This window comes from Panthera onca, chromosome B1, assembly GCF_046562875.1.
Source record: "Panthera onca isolate mPanOnc1 chromosome B1, mPanOnc1 haplotype 2, whole genome shotgun sequence".
NCBI classification, from domain to species: Eukaryota; Metazoa; Chordata; class Mammalia; order Carnivora; family Felidae; genus Panthera; species Panthera onca.
Genome location: NC_138342.1, coordinates 156,096,146 through 156,117,183, shown reverse-complemented (window position 1 = coordinate 156,117,183; position 21,038 = coordinate 156,096,146). Strand labels below are relative to the sequence as shown.

General features: G+C 48.1%; 1 protein-coding gene across 2 annotated transcripts in view; it reads left to right on the top strand.

The window, feature by feature from the left end:
• Positions 1-21,038, top strand: part of EPHX2 (epoxide hydrolase 2) — a 77,469-nt gene that overhangs the window by 46,953 nt on the left and 9,478 nt on the right. For both annotated transcript variants that reach the window (XM_060653645.3, XM_060653646.3), the window contains exons 12-14: positions 1,534-1,645; positions 17,357-17,428; positions 20,664-20,697. In XM_060653645.3, coding sequence (XP_060509628.3) covers positions 1,534-1,645; positions 17,357-17,428; positions 20,664-20,697 — 218 coding nt within the window. The remainder of the gene's footprint in view (positions 1-1,533; positions 1,646-17,356; positions 17,429-20,663; positions 20,698-21,038) is intronic.

Here is a 21,038-nt window from a genome sequence, read left to right as displayed (position 1 = left end):
AAATATTTTCAGTTAATCTCACGTGTTTCTTTTTACTTGTTTTAAGTGGCTAATAGAAAATTCTAAATTATACGTGTGGCTCACATTGTATTTCTGTTTGTTGGCACTGGGAAAACCTCACCACTGCTTTCCCTGATTATTTCAATTGTCCTGCTTATCCTGTTCCTTCTAGTTTTTATCTCCCCCACATATTCTCTCCTCTCTGCTTCTCTTTTGGGAAGGGGTTTCCTTAGGATCACAGTGGGCACAGGATCACTTCACCAGACTAACTGTGCTGGTCGACTTGTCAGTCCTGCCTTCCTCTGGTCGCTCAAATCCACCCATCTCTTTTATTCCCACATCTGCCATCCTGTTCCCCTCGGATGACTTTGTGTATAGTGTAGTGTGCTGGCCCTCTCCTGGCTTTCTGGTGTCCCTCTCTGCATCCATGTCATGTATTCCTGCTTGACCCATCACTTCCTGACTGCAACTTTTGTCTACTCTCCCCTTTTCTCAGAAGCTCTCATGGTTGTCTTGGTTTTCTGCAGCATCTAATCCAGATTCGGGGCCCTTCATGTCTAGGTTCCCAGTTGCCCTGGTGGCTTTATTTCACAAGATGCCCCATTAAATGCTTGCCTTTGGCCACATAGATTCTTTGCCCTGTCAAACTCAGCCACCAGCTTTGCCCCCTTCTAGAATTTGCTCATGCTACCCCATGATGTCTCCCTTACAGTATCATTTCCCCTCCCCTGCTCTCTCCGACCCTTAAAAACCAAGTTCAAATGCTCGCTTTTGCATGACATCTTCTATGATGCCCAAATTTAGAAACTCTTCTTCTCCTTGAACTCCCGTGGTGCTTGTGCTAGTCTTATGGCTCATATCACAGTCCATCTTGTAGTATAGTCATGGGTATATTTGTCTAGCCTTTTAAAATTATAATAAGCTCATCAAGTATTGATTTTATATCTTCTCTCCCTTAGTACACAGCATAAAATTAGCACAGAGTTAAAGGAGTAAAAGAAGGAAGGCAAAATGAATGCATTTGAAAACAATTTTTTTAATGCTCGTCTATTTTTGAGAGAGAGGGTGCGAGTAAGGGAGGGGCACAGAGAGAGGGAGACACAGAATCCGAAGGAGGCTCCAGGCTCTGAGCCGTCAGCACAGAGCCCAACGTGGGGCTCGAACCCACAAACAGAGATCATGACCTGAGCTGAAGTCAGACACTTAAGCAGCCGAGCCATTCAGGTGCCCCAAAATGAATGCATTTTTTGAAACTATAATCTAACCAAGGTTGACATGCCACGCACAGTGTGTATGTGTGTCTGTGTGTAAGGCAAGAAGGTGAGAAATACTTCAGTTCAGTGAGGAAAAAAACTGCCAGGCTGGGAGTCAAGCAATTGGACTGCTGACCCCATTCTCCCCAACACTGCTGGTATGAGATCTCATGCATCTCCCTTTCCTGCTCTGAGCTTTCGTGTTGATATGTAAGGTCCTTTCCGGTTTTTACATACTGTCTTCTTACAACGTCTACATCTTGGTATCTTCTTTCCACAGGGCAGTGGCCAGTTTGAATACTCCCTTCATACCAGCCGATCCCAGCGTACCTACGATGGAGAAAATCAAAGCCAATCCTATTTTTGATTACCAGCTCTACTTCCAAGAACCAGTAAGTTTGGGCTCCTGAGAGCAGTGATCCCAGCAAGGTTTTTGTTCTTCTTTCCCCTTTCTCTCTCCATCTCCCCATTGACTTGATTTTCTCTGTGCCAGATAATTTCCCATGGCATTAGTTAGAAATGGTTTTATACCTGGGCTCAGGTGAAACTGGTTCCACAGCCAAGCGGGTCCTTTCCAGGTGATGACACGTTTCTGTGTGTGTGCATTTGGGGTGGCGGGGGGCAGGGAGTAGGGGTGATGGCGCAGTGGGTTCTCCTATTTCTCTGAAATTGTGGAGTCGGGGGCTGAGCACAGGTCTGGAGGCGCCGTCTCTTAGTTCTGTGCCTGAGAGCCTGCTGAAGCCCTCCTCTTATTGGGGACAGCTCCTGGACTCTTGCCAGGGCCCTCATACCTCACTTGCTGAGGAGTGTGGTTCATGATTACAGGGAGCACCAGAGCCTAAAATCCCTGCACCAGGCCCCAAGTGTGCTTTGAGGAGGTTTCTATGCATCACCTCGTGTGCAGCAAGCTCAAGGTGCCTTTCAGAGATGCTCCCTGGAGCTTGGGTGATACCTGTGATGGGGTGTCACTGCCACCTTTCAGGGGGTTTCGCTGACAGCAGAATTGTGAGCCAGCATCATCTGGCCTCATCTTAGGGAGGTGGGGGGACACCTGCATCTCATCCACTGTGGACTCTGGACCCCAATGTCCAGCTACATCTGGGTACTTCCAGAGAGGATAAAGGACATTTCCTTGACACTCTCAAGAGAGAGGATGGATTGAATTAATAAGGAGTACCAAGAGCATCTCCCCATTTTTCTCACCTAGCCCTTGCCCTTCTGCTGCTCACAGGAGGTACCCTTTCCAACCAAGGGTCGTAAACATCCCGGCTTCAATTTGGCGAGTAGCGCTTCTCTTAAGAATGATTTTAATTGATAAGATGCTGCCTTGGAAGAGGAACTTTTCGAGTCAGGCAATGACCCGATTCATTCAGTGAGACACCAGAAACCTCCAGCAACATCATGAAAAGATGCTCAGTGTATCACATTCTTCATTGAGGCCAGGCCCTACTGTGCCCAGAGTGTGGGAAGTGGTGAGCTCCCTTCTGCTCGAATTGAATCAAAGTGTCTTTAATTTGACGAAGTCTTGACTGGAGGATGGATTAGATGGTGTATTAGCTACGGCCGCCATAACAAAGTACTAATAGACTGGGGGGCATAAAGAATAGAATTGATTATCTCACAGTTCTGGAGGCTGGAAGTACAAGATCAAGGTGTCTACATGGTTGGTTCCTTCTAAAGCCTCTCTCCTTGGTTTGTAGATGGCCTCTTCTTGCTGTGTCCTCAGATGGCCTTTCCTCTGTGCACATGTGTTTCTGCATTCAAATTTCCTCTTTTTATAAGGACACCAGTCACAGTGGATGAGGGCCTCTTCCAAAGATCTCATTTTAATGACCTTTTTAGAGACCTCATCTCCAAATATTGTTACATTCTGAGGTACTAGGGGTTAGAATTTCCTACGAATTAGGAGGAGACATGGTGTGGCCGGGACAGATGGTAGGGGGAACAGGAACAGTGCCCCTTGGTGGGAGAAGCAGGAGGGTGGGGACAGGATGGAGACAGTGAAGGGGAAGGTTGGGGACTGTGGGAATTGCCCTGTTTGGAAGGAGACTTGGGCAAGTGGGACAGGAAGGAGGTTTAAGTGTCCTTGTGCACCAGCCAATACGCCCGGAGCCTGTAGCTGATGTCGAAAGTCGTAGAGAATCCTCGTAGGTTCGTTGCCATAGATGGCCCCGTGAAAATTCTTCCAGCTGGACTAGAGGTCCGACTGAGTTCTGGTCTCAGGTGTGATGTACTGCCTGCCACCTCTCCCAGGTGTTTGCTTGGCCCCTGTGCATCTCACACTGGAGAAGGATCTCGAGGTGGGGAGAGAAACAAAGTGTTGGTTTCAGCTGCCTCGGTGGCAGCTGCCATGGCCTTTGGGAACTGGGGAGGGAACAGGGCCCTACCCAGAATTGGGAAGCTGGTGTCTGGATTTTTTTTTTTTTTTGGTCTCTTATCTGACCCTTTCTCAATCTCTGGCTCTGCCTGGCACCCACCCCCAAGAGCCCAACCCCCTCCCGTGGCCTTCTGTGTGCCCAGAGGACCCCACCCCACAGGCCCTTCCATCGCCATCACCCCATGCTTCCTAGTTCCTTCTCACCCTCTTCCTTCTTCCCTAACCCAGACCCCATGCCTCTGGTGTGGGCACCAGACCCTTGACACCCGGGCCCCAATTGCCAGGCTGCACCACATGGGGGATCCCGAGGGAGGGAGGAGGACATGGGCTTTCACACCCGCTTCTTTCTCTTCTACCTTTTCAACTTTTTCTTCCTCCTCCTTTTGAATGCAACATGCATAAGAAGACTTGTGTCTGCTGTAAAACAGAGGTGCCCCGTGGTGGGGGGAAGGGCCCGAACATTACATACGTGTGTAAATGTCAGAAATGTTTCGGCTAGTGTTTCTGATGAAGAATCAACAGGCATTATTTCATGTAGCAAATGCTTCTGCATCTCCTGTTAGGTGCCAGTTGCAGAGACGAGTAACAACCTCAGGGTTAAACCGGCAAGTGAACAAATAACTGAAGCATAAGGCAGGCATAGGGGCGCCTGGGTGGCTCAGTCGGTTAAGCGTCTGACTTTGGCTCAGGTCATGATCTCGAGGTCATGATCTTCAAGAGTTTGAGCCCCACATCAGGCTCTCTGCTGTCGGCGCAGAGCCTACTTCGGATCCTCTGTCTCCCTCTCTCTGACCTTCCCCTACTCGTGCTTGCTCGTGCTCTTTCTCTCTCTCTCTCTCTCTCTCTCTCTCTCTCTCTCTCTCTCTGTCAAAAATAAACATTTAAAAGGCAGACATAAAGGACTATAATGGAGGCATAGCTTACTCTGGGAACTCCTAAGAAAACAGTTAACTTTTTACCAAAGGAGGGGCATTTGAACTGGCACCTGGAAGATGAATGGGATCTGTGTGGGTGGATATGAGAAGGGGGAGGGGGGCCCATACCAGCCTGAGGGGACAAATGGCTGAAGATGCATATGAAATGTGCTTAACCCAGGCAAGTTCTTTATCTCCCATAAATATCATACAAGATAAGAGACTTCCTGAGGTAGGAGACTTCCTAATGAAGCAGTCAGCAATCCTCAAGGTGAGTTTCAGAAGGTCTGGAACACCTTGAAATTGCCCGCATAATTTAATGTATGCATGCACTTTCCCAGGGAAGGAGTTCCTGCCTCGCTTCCATTAGAACCTTCAGAATAGAGTACAAGCTAGGAGCTGCTGGAGCAAAGGGCTTGGTGTTTCAGGTGAGGCGCAGGGAACAGCATCGACATCCCCCGAGCACTTGCTAGAAATGCAGACTCACAGGCCCTTCTGCCATCTACCCAACAAGACTCCACTTTAAAAAAAAAAAATTTTTTTTTTATGTTTATTTATCTTTGAGACAGAGAGAGACAGAGCATGAGCAGGGGAGGGGCAGAGAGAGAGGGAGACACAGAATCCGAAGCAGGCTCCAGGCTCTGAGCTGTCAGCACAGAGCCCGACGCAGGGCTTGAACTCACGAACCACAAGATCATGACCTAAGCCGAAGTCGGCCGCTTAACCGACTGAGCCACCCAGGCGCGCCCAAGACTCCACTTTTTAACAAGGTCCCACAGGTGATTCATGTACATCAAGTGCCCCAGGAGGTTATCCCAGCTTTGACAGCTCCTGTTCTGTCATTCTCTAGCCTGGCGATTCTCAAACGTCAGCCTGCATCAGGATCCCCTGGAAAGCTAGTTAAAACACAGATCGCCAGACCACACCCCCCAGAGTGTTGATTCAATGGGTTGTGTTGGCATCAAAGGATTCTCATTTCTAAGCGTCATTTTACATGACGCTAATGCTGCCGGTCCAGGGAAGGGGCTAATCTAGCCATTTTCCAGATGATCGTAGGCATCATAGCCATCCTCCTCAGTGAATGACCTCCGGGCAGCTGTTCAGGTCTGGGATTGCTGGAGCGGATCAAGGAGGGCACTGACTGGCTCCTCGATGATAGGCTCCCTGCACTGCAGTGATTCTCCAACTTTCTGGTCCCAGGCCCCCTTTACACTCTTAAAAGTTATTAAAGACCTCAAAGAGCTCTAGTTAATGTGGGTTACATCTATTGGTATTTGCCCTACTAGGTATTGAAATTTTAAAATATTTAACTGGGATGCCTGGGTGGCTCAGTCAGTTAAGCGTCCAACTTCGGCTCAGATCGCGATCCCCTGGTTTGTCGATTCGAGCCAGACGTCCGGCTCTGTACCGACAGCTTGGAGCCTGGAGCCTGCTTTGGATTCTGTGTCTCCCTCTCTTTCTGCCCCTTCCCTGCTCGTGGTCTGTTTCTCTCTCAAAAATAAAGAAACATTAAAATATATATATTTAAAATATTTCATTAAAAAAATAATGTGCCCATGTTGATGTAAGTAACACACTTATTTTTTTATAATATTTTCTTTAGAAACTTTAGTGAACATAGTAGCATTGTTTTGTATTTTCTTTTTTTAATGTTTATTTATTTTGAGAAAGAGCGTGAGCAGGGAAGGAGCAGAGAGGTAGAGAGAGAGAATCCCAAGCAAGTTCCGTGCTGTCAGCCAAGAGCCCAACATGGGGCTCGAACTCACGAACCGTGATACCATGACCTGAGCCGAAATCAAGAGTCCAACGCTTAAATGATTGAACCACCCAGGCGCCCTTTCATTAATTTTAATATTGTGGTAAAACACTGTTTAAAAGAAAACCACGAGCCCGAAATGGCATCCCTTAGGTGAAGTCTCCAGGTCATTAAACCAACACTCAATACCCAGCCTGACTGCAGTTTCAACCCCCCACAAATTCAACCTTTAACTAGTCAACATGGGAACTTCCTGGTCAGCACGAGGAAATCACTGAGAGTCCCCTTCTGTTCCCCCTAGAAGGGCCCCCTTGCCTAAAACAATGGATTCTCTGCTACTAATTGATTGCTTTCCACTCCCTCTCTACCTTTTTTATTTATTTATTTATTTTTTTTATTTTTTTTATTTTTTTATGTTTTTATTTATTTTTGAGACAGAGAGAGAGCATGAGCAGGGGAGGGGCAGAGAGAGAGGGAGACACAGAATCCGAAACAGGCTCCAGGCTGTCAGCACAGAGCCCAATGCGGGGCTCTAACTCATGAATCACGAGATCATGACCTGAGCCAAAGTCAGACGCTCAACCGACTGAGCCACCCAGGCGCCCCTATTTATTTATTTTTTTAACGTTTATTTATTTTTGAGACAGAGCATGAACGGGGGAGGGTCAGAGAGAGAGGGAGACACAGAATCTGAAACAGGCTCCAGGCTCTGAGCTGTCAGCACAGAGCCCGACGTGGGGCTCGAACTCACGGACCGTGAGATCATGACCTGAGCCAAAGTTGGCTGCTTAACTGACTGAGCCACCCAGGCACCCCATCCTTCTCTACCTTTAAAAACCTTTCCTTTTCTGTTGCCCTTTGAAATTCCCCTCTGCTTGCTAGACAGGATACTGCCCGATTCATGAACCAATTAATAAAGCCAGTTAGATCTCAGAATATACTTGGTTGAATTTTTGCTACTTAACAATACACGTAACCCAAAACTTAACCATCGTAACCATTTTTCAAGTGTATAGATCAATGACATTAAGTACATTCACTTTGCTGTGCAGCCGTCACCACCGTCCATCTCCAGAACTTTTTCGTCTTGTAGATACGAGATTCTGTACCCAAGCAACACTGATTCCCTCCCTATTCCCTCTTCCCTCCAGCTCCTGGCACCAGCATTCCACTTTCTGTCTCTGAATTTAACTACTCTGGGTACCTCATAGAAGCGGAGGCCTATAGTATTCGTCTTTTTGTGTCTGGATTATTTCACTTTAGCTTAACATCCTCAAGATTATTATTTTTTAAATGTTTGTTTGTTTGTTTGTTTATTTATTTATTTATTGAGAGAGACAGAATCCCAAGCAGGCTCCATGCTCAGCATGAGGCCCAACGTGGGGCTCGATCCCACGGCCACAAGATCATGACCTGAGCCAAAATCAAGAGTTGGATACTTAGCCGAGTAAGCCACCCTGGTGTCCCAACGTCCTCAGGATTATTCCGTGTTGTAGCACTTGTCAGAATTTCCATCCTTTTTAAAAATGAATAATACTCTGTTGTGTGAGTAGACCACATTTTGTTTACCATTCATCCTTCCATGGACACTTGGGTTGCGGTTATTCCTTTTTTTTTTTTTTTTTTTGAGCTCTGTATGCCAAGTGGTTCTTTTTTCAAAATTTTTTTAATGTTTATTTTAGAGGCAGAGCACAAGCGGGGGAGGGGCAGAGAGAGAGGGAGACACAGAATCTGAAGCAGGCTCCAGGCTCTGAGCTGTCAGAGCAGAGCCCGACGCAGGGCTCGAACCCATGAACCGTGAGATCATGACCTGAGCTGAAGTCGGACGCTCAACCGACTGAGCCACCCAGGCGCCCCGCCAAGCGTTTCTGTTCACAAGCGCACTGTGTGTTCTCCTGTCTTTCAGCTGAACAGACAGGGGCGCTGGGGGATCACTGACTGGTCCAAGACCAGGTCCTGACTGGGTTTGACCTAGCTTTGACTTCAAAGCCCACATGCCTCCCCCTAAGCCACCCTGGGAGGGAGCTTGGACTTTGTTGTGTGTGTGCCCTGCTCATCCCAACAGAGTGGGAAGCAGCAGACCAAGATAAGCTCCAAGGCCTGATTGACAAAAGTGACCTCGGTGGGGAAAGATGCCTACTGACTTTGTAGGGCAAAGTTTTTGTTTTCAAAGGTTCTTACAGTCATTGTGGAAAAATCAGTACTTCCACTGTTATGTTGTTGCTGCTGGGTTTAAAATCTGTAGGAAAAGGGGCGCCTGGGTTGCTCAGTTGGTTAAGCATCTGACTTCGGCTCAGGTCATGATCTCGCGGTCTGTAAGTTTGAGGCCCGCATCAGGCTCTGTACTGACAGCTCAGAGCCTGGAGCCTGTTTCAGATTCTGTGTCTCCCTCTCTCTCTGACCCTCCCCCATTCATGCTCTGTCTCTCTGTCTCAAAAATAAATAAACATTTAAAAAAAAAATCTGTAGGAAGAGTTTGGAGAATGGTTTTGTTCTTAAGAACAAAGCCTCTCGGGTAGGGAAATGTTAAATATTCAAATCAGTGATCTGGCTACTGAAAGGCACCCAGGAAGTGGGTTTGAGGTACATTCAGCTGCTGAGGCTGGACTGGATAGGCACAACACTGGGTCTTAAGGAGAAACCATGCCCGGGGGTCCTGCCAGCATGTTCAAGCCTATTCAGCAATGGGGCAAGTCCCTTCATTACCTCTGGCCCTCAGTTTCCTCCTCTGAAAAAGGAGTGCCTCATTGGATGGTTTTCAAATAGGTTTCAAACTTAAGCTGAATTTAGGCCAGTAAATAAAGCATGATGTGTAGACTGCCTGTTTAATTCAGGGATGGGTGCCAGAACCCCCTCCTTCCTACCTCTCTCCTTCCAAACCTGTCCCCACCACTGGGCAGCCCAGGAGGAGTCACCATGAGCCCTCAAGGTCACTCTGGATGCATTCCGCCCAAGGAAGGCTACAGTGTGGACCACAGGGTGCCCATCCCTCCCACCTCTTGTAATGGCTTGCTGGGTGTGGCTTAGGTAAACTCCAAGTTTAGATTCAGCTCCTCTGGCCCTTTGAACCCTGAGCCATTGTGTTTTCTGTCTAGTCCTGCAAATTTGTCAAGTCTGGTGGAGACTAAAATTAAAAGGTGTGCTTTTCTTTTTTTCTCAGCAAAGAGATGATAGGCTTTGCGTTTGTATAGTTAGAAAGGGGGGGGAGGCAGCTCTGGGCAGCAAAGACAAATAGAATGGGCTGGGTAATTTGAGTGTGACAAGCTCCATGTTTTAGTCCTTAAGGTTCTTCGGGTCCTCTCTTAGCCTAGGAATATTTTATAGCCCCTCTGCCCCCGAAATCAGCACATGGTCAGTGCATGACCTCTTCCACCTCCCAACACTGGTCCCTCTTTACTCCTCCTTAACAGTGTAATGTAGAATGTATTTTTATTTCTTTGGAAAAGGGTGTGTGGCGACACCTGTGGGTGTTGATGAGGTTTTTGGGGGGGTGATAGTGGGGATCACGGGGTCCAGAGCCGATGGCCAAGAAAGAATTCTTGAAGACGTCTTTGGTGCAAAAAGGTGATTTTATTAAAGCACGGGGACGGGACCCGTGGGCAGGAAGAGCTGCCCCGGACCCTGAGGAGAGACTGGGTATATACTATGGGGTTGGGGGAGGTGAAGTCCAGGGGAAGTTTCCAGGGAGATTTTCATATGCTAAAGAAGACTCCCAGGATACTGGAGGCCTAGCTATTGTCAAGCTAAGGTGGTTTTGCCCTTTAGCAAAGCCTTAGCGTTGAGACCGTAAGGAGTTCCTGGAGAAGTGTTTTGCTCTGCCTGCCTCAAGTATTTGCCAGTGGGCTGCAGGTTAGAAGGAAATTTAATTTTATCTGCCATTTCCTTCTGCCTTTGTTTCCCACCGAGGGTGTGGGTATCTGGAACCAGATAGCAAGCTAAGAGGCTGTAGAAGCTGGAGCAAAAGACCAGGGCCCACTTTTAAGTCTGTAACCAGCTGAGAAACTAGGTAATGGAGAGAAAATGTAGGGAAAGGAAATTACAGGTAGCGGTGGAGAAGAGATGGTTTTGCCTGGTGGAAAGGCACCCCCACATGCACAAAGGATTCCTCTTCTCCCTCACAGTGTCCCCAGTCTCCCTTAATCCCCAGAACACACATAGTAACCACCACCCCCCTCCCCGGCTGCCAGGCTCCAGGGACAGCTGGTGATTTGTTCCTGCATTTCTTTTTTGGATAATTTATGCTTAGTACTTTAAAAAAAGTACTGAGTTGTGTAAAATAAAGAGTTAAATCCCTTTTCACTCATCTAGAAGTAGCGACTATGAATAGTTTCGTGAGTATTTCCCAGACTTTTTTTTTTTTAAACATGCTTTTAAGTGTGGGGGCGGGGAGGGAGCACGCATGGGCGCATATGAGTGCGCATGTAATTTTTGTATAAGTGGAATCGTGCTGCTTTTTCATTTACTAGATCGTGGGCAGATTTTCCTGCTGGTACATACAGATTTACCTCATTCGTTGTAATGGCTGCTTTGTGCTTCACAGTCCAGGTGGACCATCATTTATTTAACTTATCCCCCATGGAAGGACATTATTTTGGTTGTTTTTCACAGCTGAATAATACTTTTTTTTTAAATTTTTTAAGTTTGTTTATTCTTTTTGAGGGAGAGAGAATGTCAAATACGCTCCATGCTATCAGTACAGAGCCCAACGTGGGACTCAAACCCGCAAACCGTGAGATCATGACCTGAGCCAAGACCAAGAGTTGGATACTTAACCAACTGAGCCACCCAGGTGCCCCTGAATAATACATTTTTTTTTAAGTTTATTTACTTATTCTGGTGGGGGGACAGAGAGAGAGAGAGGGAGAGAGAACCCCAAGCAGGCTCTGTGATGCCAGCGCGGAGCCCAGTGCAGGGCTCGAACCCACAAACTGTGAGATCATGACCTGAGCTGGCATCAAGAGTCGGATGCTCAACTGACGGAGCCACCCAGATGCCCCTTGAGCAATACGTTTAAAAGAAAGTGTCACTCTGTGCTGCCTTACTCGCCAAGCCTTTGCTGTCGTGGTTTTAGTACTTGTGCCTTCCGTGGAAGAAACTATTTGCATTTTATTTTCGTTTTCTTTCTTTCTTTCTTTTTTAACGTTTATTTATTTTTGAGACAGAGAGAGACAGAGCATGAACGGGGGAGGGTCAGAGAGAGGGAGACACAGAATCTGAAACAGGCTCCAGGCTCTGAGCTGTCAGCACAGAGCCCGACACGGGGCTCGAACCCACGGACCGCGAGATCATGACCTGAGCCGAGGTCGGCCACTTAGCCAACTGAGCCACCCAGGCGCCCCTTATTTTTGTTTTCCTAAATGGGTAGTGTTCTGTTATAGTAAGAGACGCTAAACACTGAGGGTCTGAAGTCTGGAGTTCTCATCCCCAGCTCGGCCATTCGTGACGGGCCTGGCTTTGCAGGAGGTCCCACTCCAACCTGAGGGTCTTCGTCTGTAAGATGGCCTCTTCTGGGCTCGGCAAAGAGTAGAGGAGCCCACCCGGGGGGAAAGTGGCTTCAGAGTTGCCTCGGCTCTTCTCACGGACCTTCTGGGGCCCGACCCCCTCTCTCTCCTGTGTGCCTGGCTGAACATGAAAAGTAACCCTTTTCTCTTTTTGCCCAGGTTTCGGGTGGCATTTTGCACCTCAGGGACAACCACCCCAGCCGGCCATGTGTTCTGGCTTACTTTGAGAAAACCCTGCCCCAGAGTTTCAGGGAAATCTGCGCAATTATTACCGAGGTAGAACGTGAAGCAGAGTTGCCGGCCCCAGCCCCTGATGGGAGGAATGCTGGCTCTCCTCTTCCCTCCAAGACGCGGCTTCTAGGGGCGCCTGGGTGGCTCAGTTGGTAAGCGTCCGACTTCAGCTCAGGTCATGATCTCGCGGTTCATGAGTTTGAGCCCCGCGTCGGGCTCTGTGCTGACAGCTTGGAGCCTGGAGCCTGCTTTGGATTCTGTGTCTCCCTCTCTCTCTGCCCCTCCCCTGCTCATGCTCTCTCTCTCTCTCAAAAGTAGATAAACATTAAAAAAGAAATAAAAAAGAAATCAAAAGGCCAGAGGCACGACAACATGCGGCTTCTAGTGTTGACTGGAGGGGGGACAGAGGCTGCCTGAGCTCAGGCTTTGAGGGCCTGCCATTTGATTTAAGTGGCTGTCTCCACTGTCTCAGCAATGAAACAATAGACCCAATTAAGTGCATCTTCCGAGGAAGACCTGTTGGACCCCTTGGAAGGAACAAACGGGGAGATTAGAGAGGAGGAATCCCACTGGGTCGTGAAGCAGGGGGAGGATGTCTCTGTGAGGACATCTGAGTTCAAGACAACGGCTGCCGTGGCCAGCTGTAGGAACCTCCCTGGCCCACGAGGTGGTTGAGAATTGCTCCCCTGCCAACACTCGGGAGAAAAGTCTAGACTAAACTTGTGTCTTCTTCATTGTAACCTCCATTTCTGGGGTTCCTCTCACAGTGAGTGAAACACGTGCACGGAGAGGAAACTGGGGGTGGAGGCAGGTGAAGAGATCTCGGGAGCCAGATCCCAACGCACACCTGTCATCCTGCCACTGGGTGGGGGGGGGGGTGGGGGGGGGGGCGGAGCGTCCGCCCCCAAGAAGCCAGAGGTTACGTAGGCCCTAGTCCCTTTACCTCCTTACCCACCCCCCAAATCAAGAGACTTCCTGAAGTGGTGTATTATTTTTCCAGGGCTAACTATTATAAATTACCGCAAACTTGGTGGCTTGAAACGACAGAAATTTATGCTCTTATGGTTCTGGAGGCTAAAGTGCGAAATCAAGGTGCTACTGGGTTTGGTTTCTTCTGAAGGCTGTGAGGGGGAATCTGTTCTGTGCCTCTCTCCTCGCTTCTGGTGGTGCCAGGAACCCTTGGCGCCCCTGACTTATAACTGTCACTCATCTGAGATCCTGATGGTTTCATCCACAGAGACTCCATTGCCAAACAAGGTCACATTCGCAGGTACAAGGCATTAGATCTTGGGCATAGCCTTCTTAGGGGCCACTCTTCAACCCACTATAGGGGGCCGGAGGGGGGACGGGGGCGATAACATTGGGGTACAAATAAAAAATATATTTCACCAGAGATTACATTTCCTTCATTGGTTCTTCAGATTAATTTTAATGATCACATTGAAGAGTATGACAAGATATAGCCTCACAGATGTGTTTATCTGACAGTTGGAAATACATCTCAGGAGAAAGGACAAAGCCAAGGATACTGATATGAAGGCACAGAAAGCAGGGAGAAGAGAATTAGAAGTTTCCTCGTAGTTGTGACTTTCTGTGATTTCTTTAAAATAAAGAGAGGGGAGGAGGGGGAGGTGGTTAGTAAGAAAGGCCAAGAAATTCTGATGCATTCTCCAAGGTGGGTTTCACCACCCACACCATAAGAGGTCGGCCTTGAACAGCCTCAGAGTTCTCTGAGCCAGAGCTCCAGGCTGCACGGAGTTCCAAAGGCTTTGTTCTAGGAGCTTCTTTTAGAACCCCGAGTGGTCATCAGTTCTCCTGCCCCCGAGGTAACTTTGGGTCACAAGAGATCTGATTCTGTCATTTGACTTCGTTCAGTAGCTTACAGTTCAGCTCTCCCTCCAGCTGGGGCTGACTTACCTTGTTCGGTGAGGGTGAACTCCCAGTGCAGGGCAGAAAAATAAAAGCCACGATCATTTAGAAGACACTCCCACCAAAGTCTTTCTCTCCTATTCCTGCCCTTCTTCTTTCTCCGCTCTTCTTTTTCTCCTTCCCACCCAACCCAGCCTTTGCTGGGTACCTACTGTTACCATGTTGTGGCCATGGGACCAAAAACATGAAGACGATACCTTGTGTGTCTAGAAGAAACTCACAGGCTCATGAGCGGACCAGATCCAAAACTAGACATTTCTTTCTTTCTTTCTTTTTTAATGTTTTATTTTGAGAGACGAGAGAGTAGGAGCCGGGAAGGGGCAGACAGAGAGAATTCCAAGCAGGCTCCACGCTGTCATGACCTTAGCTGAAATCAAGAATCAGTTGCTCAACTGACTGAGCCACCCAGGCACTCAAAAACAGACATTGCTGATGCAATCCAATCATTTTTTTGATGGAGATACTAATAATAATGAAAATTACCATTCACTGGCGTTTCTCCTGTGTGTCAGACTTTGTAAAAAAACAGGCATTATGATCTCGTATAATCCTTACAAAACTCCCAACTTGTAGATAAGGAAATTGAGGCTCTGGAAGATTAAGTTGCCCAGTTAGTTAAGTATCAGGACTGGCGCGTGAAGCCTTGTTTGCTGGGTTCCAGAGTCCATCCTTTAACCTCTGCTCAGGAGCACAGAGGGAGGAGCCCCATCCAGCGGGCAGGCGGGAATCTTGTCATTGGTCCATGGGACTTAAAAATACAGTGTCACCTTTTATAAATCACAGAGTCAGGTGGTATCAGCAGGGCACATAACCCGAGTACAAATGTTACTGTCCTCTCCCCTTTTCTGGCCCTCACCTTTGTCCTCACTCTCTGTTGATCTGATTTACTTTCATGTGGGTTGACAGACTTATTTACCTTTTTGATCCCTTTGATTTTTTATTGACCCATTTGGCATCCATTTGCTCTTTTCAGGGCCATTTGCGGGCCAGAGCCTTGTCCAGAGCTCTGCGCCTGTGGAGACTCCGCCCCAACCGTGGGCTCCTGAACAGCAGCTCTTTCTGGGATGAGAGCGGCTCCCAATAAATAAAAATGATCCGTGTGACATGCGGGGCTGAGCAGGGCTTTTAGCCACCCTTAAAATGCACTTCCTTCCATGGCTGATTCTTGCCTTGGCCTTCATCAGCGGAGCAGAAGGTCACGACTGACTCGTCATCGTGATCGAATCTTACAAATGTGAGGGGATTGTAATGAACACGTTGGCATTGCTGGCATCAGAAAATCTCAAACCGCAGACCTAGTGCTACAGATGATAAATGTTTCCTTCCGTGTGTGCTGCCTTCTCACAAATTGGGAGCTCTCACGAGGTTGCCGTGCAGAAGAAATGAAGCGCTCTGTAGCGGGGCCTCTACGGTGTGCAGGACGGAGGGCTGCTGGTCACTGGAAGGCTTTAGTGACCCGGCTTACGGCACCCTCCTTTCTGGGAACAGTCACAGATGCTCCCAAGTGGATGCTTCCCTGCCTCAAAATGGCCCAAGGGGGGCATGTTAAAGCTCTGCGGGATCCAACAAGAATAGAGTTCTTTTATTGGGATGGCAGGAGGTGGGACTTCCTGGAAGAGGCAGTTTTGGGTACAGGTGTTGAAGGCTCTTTGAAGGCCACACTGAGAGAACGATGTGTTCTTGGTGGAATTTTCAGTGTGTTAAACCAGGGAGGTGAGAAGGTAAGGGCACCCATTCAGAAACACTCTGTAGTCCATTTCAGATGGTGTATGGGTACATTCAGGTGAGCAGTTGGGAAGGAAGAGGAAAAAGTAGATTGGCACTGTGCTGTAGACAGAATGTGTTCCCCCCGAATTCTCAGATTGAAATCCTGATCTTCAGTGGGAGGGAATTAGGAGGTGGGGCCTTTGGGAGGTGATTGGGTCAGGAGGATGGCACCCTCATGAATGGGATGAGCCCCCTCTCCAGAGAGAGTACCCTCGCCCTTTCCGCCATGTGGGGGCACAGACAGAAGATGGCCGGGTATGAGCCAGAAAGACTGAATCTGCAGGCACCTTGATCCCAGACTTCCCAGCCTCCACATCGAGAAATAAATGTCTGTGTTTATAAGCTCCCTGATTTATGGTGTTCTGTTAGGGCAGCCTGAACGGATGGAGACACCCCACCACACTCTCCGTGTCCTGCCACATGGTCTCCTCAGAACCGTGTGGGGAAGGATCTTTGTTCCTTCGGAGCAGTTGCCCCCGGTGGATCCCTGCCTCGGGGACAGCTGTCTTTCTTGACACAGGCTTTATAAGAGCTTTCAGGTCCAAGGGCTTTCAATTTCCGGAAAAGAAAGACTGGATGAAAATTTTCCTTTTATGCCCTAAGAAAATCATGTCCTGAGAGACTAGCTAGCAGATCAGCATCTACTGATGGATCTCAAAGCCCCTTGCCACGCCGTCTTAGTGTCTGGACATGCCCCCGGGTGGGGGATTTGGGTCAGAAGGAAGGGGAGGTGGGGAGACAGGGATGCAGGCCCAGAGTTCCCAGCAAGAAAGTCTTCCCCCGACCCCAGCATGTATTGGCGCCTCCAGCATCTACCTCAGTCTATGCCCCACCCTCGCCTCCGCCCTTGGGACCTCTATTTTGTACATTAGCATCTCTTAGCCCTGTTTGCTGGGGAAGGGGCCCAATATCTGTGGAACTGATGAAGCAAGTTCAAGTCAGAACTAATCCAATTGTGCACAAGCCAGAGACCTGGAAACGACCAGAGCACCGTGTTAGGTGAGGCATTCTGTGTGACAACACTCCCATGAACAGGGATACCTGGTAATTTGTCACCACAAGGGCTATATGTCCTGGCTCTTAACAAGGCAACCATGCTGTCCTGTCCTTTGGGAGACAGTCCGTGGGCATGGAATAACAGTCAGTCTGTAATAATTTAGGCCCACCTCAAGGAAGTTGGTTCTGAAGTTGCCACAGCAAAATGAGATGCATGAATGGATGAATGGAACAATTTTTGGCCTCTTGGAATCCTTGGAACCGGTCCCTTCTCACCCCCAGCCTACTCCTGTCCAGCCCTCCCCCATTCCCATAAAAGGACGTGTAACAAGTAAGACGTTCTCATTGTAGGAATTTTTAAAAACGTAAAAAGAAAAGAAAGCAACATCCATAAACCCACCTCCCAGGGAAACCACTGTGAGCATCTTGTATTCTATTTCAAGCTTGCTTTTTTTTTTTTTGTTTTGTTTTAAACACGTGTTTCAATGTGAAAACCCAAACTAATGCACTTCTGATGAAACTTGGGCTGGATGGGACAGAGGCTGGGGGCTTCTGGCTGTCAGTCGGATGGGGGAGGGCTCGGGTTCAGGATTTCTGCAGAGTCCTTCCTTTTGATTTCTTGTTTGTTTTAGGGAGTGGCTGAGGCTGAACTGGAACAGAACCTCAGCCGGACTTTCAAAAGCTTCTTCAGAGCAAGTGATGAGGTGAGGGTTGGGTGGGGATGGGGGTGGAGCTGGGAGCTGCAGAGGTACAAAGGCCTCTGGAATGTAACCCTGGGAGGGGGCGGGGTTCTGGGGTATGGCAGGGTCTGGAAATGAGCAACTTGGCCTTCTTTCCTTTTTTTTTTTTTTTTTTTAAGTTTATTCATTTTGCAAGAGACACAGACAGTGCAAGTGGGGAGGGACAGAGAGAAAATCCCAAGCAGGCTCCCCATTGTCAGTGCAAAGCCCCACACGGGCCTTGAACTCACGAACTATGAGATCGTGATCTGAGCCGAAATCAAGAGTCGGGTGCCTAACAGACTGAGCTACCCAGGCTCTCCAGCCTTCCACCAGGTGTAGTCAGGGTGACCGAGGTCCTCACTCTATCGCTCCCCTCATCACTGGGAAATGTTACGTCCTCCCTGTCACACACAGGTAGGGCTTTGAGACTAAAGATCAAAGAAGGGCTATAATGGCAACAGTTCAGAAATTGTGCCATGACCTGCCGCTACCGGCTTCACATGCACAACTGTTTATCAAAGTCCCAAATCACTTGACATCACTAACCCTTGTCTTGGAAAGGGGCCCAGAATGCTTTAACTCCATAATCCCCACCTGCTGTCTCATGTCTGCTGTCACTGTCTCCACCTTCGTTCAGTCAGTGCCTTGAGACGTCCCCACGTTTGCCGGCTCCTCTGCTGGTCCCCGCTGGCATCTTGCCCCTTTACATTTAGTTCAACTTCTTCCTTCCTGAAGGACCTTCTTTGGTAGTTGTCACTGTAAGAGTCTGTTGATAGTAAACGATTTTTTGGCCTGAGAATATTTCTGTTTTGCTTTTCAGTCTTGTAGAATAGTTCATGCAAATATAGAATTCCGGGTTGCCAGAGACCAGCTCCAGCAACCAGGGGTTCCCAAAGGAAGAACGACGTTGGTGAAAATAAAACAAAACTAAAATAAAAAACTAAAACCAAAATAAAAAACTAACATAAAAACAAAAAGTAAAAATGGGCACAGACAACAGCAGTGTGTTGAACCGGCCGATTTATTGTAGTAAACGTGGCATTATATATGCTAGTGATTTCCTTCTGGCATACGTCTTCTATGTTTTTCTAACATTACCTAATTTTGAAAATGTTCCTATGTGTAAACAACCTTTAAGAAATAACATGGTGATTTTCCTCTAACTTTCCCACATGCCCTTTGATTATAGGTTAATTTCTTACATTATTCCATTATGCATCTGCATTTATCTGTAATCTACAAAGCATTTGCTTTGCTGTTCTCGTGAAAGGCCCTCCATTTCTCAACACCTCAAGTCGAAGGTGATGTTAGGGACATGACCTAAGCACATGAGGCCAGAAGAACAATGTGTTTGCCTCCATCCGAGGTGCCAAAAAAGGGGCTGAAAAAGCTTTAGAAACCCATGCCTCATACATTCTCAGAGAGACAATGCACCTAGGAACTAATGAACCATTAGGTACCTTAACCAACTAGCTTCAGTCCTCATCTGGAATGCCTCCAGGGGCCAGGTGGGCCTAGGGGTTGAAGTCACCTGTGCCCAGAGATACACTCCTTAGTTGCCGGAGTGAGGCTTTCAAAACCCATATGTCTCTCCTTTACAGGCCCTCTTTGCTGGCAAATGTATGAGGCTATCCTTCCTGTAAGTAGAGGAGTCTCCGTAGGGGATGGCAAGGGCTAAACGTAAGGCAGCACAATTTCTTGCAGAACCTTATTTTCTTCCCTAATGGTTCTTTTCCCAGGGGCCCTGCCGAGGGCAATTCCCCAACAGACAATACCCCAGGTAGTTTTAAGGCCAAATTACCTAAAAGCGGGATTACAAGAAGCTTTGGGCCGCCTTGCAGTCACCAATCCATCCACAGCCCGGGGCCCTGCCGTCAGGCTGGGATAGCTCGGCTTCCAGCACCGGGTAGAAGCTTCTGTCATTGCTTATGAAAAATCAGCCTGAGGTCTGCCCTCTTGTATTCAGTGGTATCTGATGTGTAGTTGAATACATCTTTGAAGTTTTCTTTTTAATGTCGATGAACGGGGTTTTTGTTTTGTTTTTTTTGTATGAAAGTTGTATGTCGTTCTTTTTCAAATCGTTCTGATCTCTTATGATACAGTCTTATTCTATTCTTGTCTAGTTCCTTCTTTTATGTCTTTAGTGCTTAACATTAAGTATACTCACTTTTTCATTCTCTCTCTCTCTCTCTTCAAGTTCTATTATTTGATATTCTTGAAGACTCTTATTTTACCGTTTGCTATGTTTGCTGTCTCTTGCAATGGGGCGTGTGAGAGAGAGAGAGAGTTTTACCGTTTTGCTTTGTGAGCTCATCTTCAGCAGCACTGAATCTGCACCAGTCTGCTTCAGCTGGGATTGAGAAAAGACTGTCCTGTGCTTTCGCATTTGCTGCTTCTGCCTGGCATCCTGGTGGCATTACCAGCCTAGGCTCACTTTTCTTGTTGTTTACTTTGTGTCTTGGGGGTTTCCAGATCACGCAGATAGAGCAAACTCAAATCCAGACACCTCTGAAGGCAGGCCTACAGCCATGAGTTCCTCGGAGACCTTTTCATGGTTTCCTCTTAGAACCAAACTGAAATGGAACAACGCCCTTCACGTTTGCTCTGCATGATGGGTGGGTTTTTTTCTAGTCCACCCCTTAACTGAAGACTGCAGATTTACTGGATTCATAGTGGAGGGGCAGGGAGTATCTCTCTTTTTAATTTTGTTTAATGTTTATTTATTTATTTGGGGAGGGGGAAGGGCAGAGAGAGAGAGAGAGACAGACAGAATCCTGAGCAAGCTCCACGCTGTCAGTGCAAAGCCCGACTCGGAGCCTGATCTCACGAACCATGAGATCATGACCTGAGCTGAAATCAAGAGTCAGACGCTTAACCAACTGAGCCACCCAGGCGCCCCAGAGAGTGTCTCATTTTTAACTTCCCGCCCATCATAGATCTCAGGTCTCATCTCTTGTTCCCATTGGTTGTGTCAACCCAAGTTCTTACACTACCAAGACCTGCAGGCACCCAGGGGCAGCCTTGGCACAGAGCCGTGGCCGTTAGCCACCTCTGCTTTGACCCCTGAGGATGTGTCTCGCTCTCCTGGGAGTTTAGTATGTTTGTGTAACCTGATGGCACTTGTAGGTCTTTGGTTGTGACAGGGTTTACAGATGACCCGTTCCAGCATATTTCCTTTCTTCCCCCACGATGACATTTCTAACTCTCCTCCATACAGGCTTTTCTCTCCGTGAGCAGAGTCCGCGAAATGGGTAAGAGAGGTTCTTAGGAGGGAAGGGGGACGGGAGGATCACGGCAGGAATCAGCTAAACGTGACACAAGTGTCCATCTGACCTCTATGAGCAGACGCAGCCACCCACTAGCTCTGAACGGTGACTTGCTTAACATGGGTCCCCACTGGTGACTAGCGCTCACCCTAGCCCTGGGCTGACCACACGGCCTTGGGCCTTGGTTCCTTTCCCCCAGGGGACTTTGGGCCCAAGGTCTTAAACAGCAAGAGCTTAGAGGACTCTTAAAGCTCATCAGGGTAATCCCACTTCTGCTGATAAGGAACCAAGACCTAAGATAAGAACTGACCTTTGCAGGATCACCT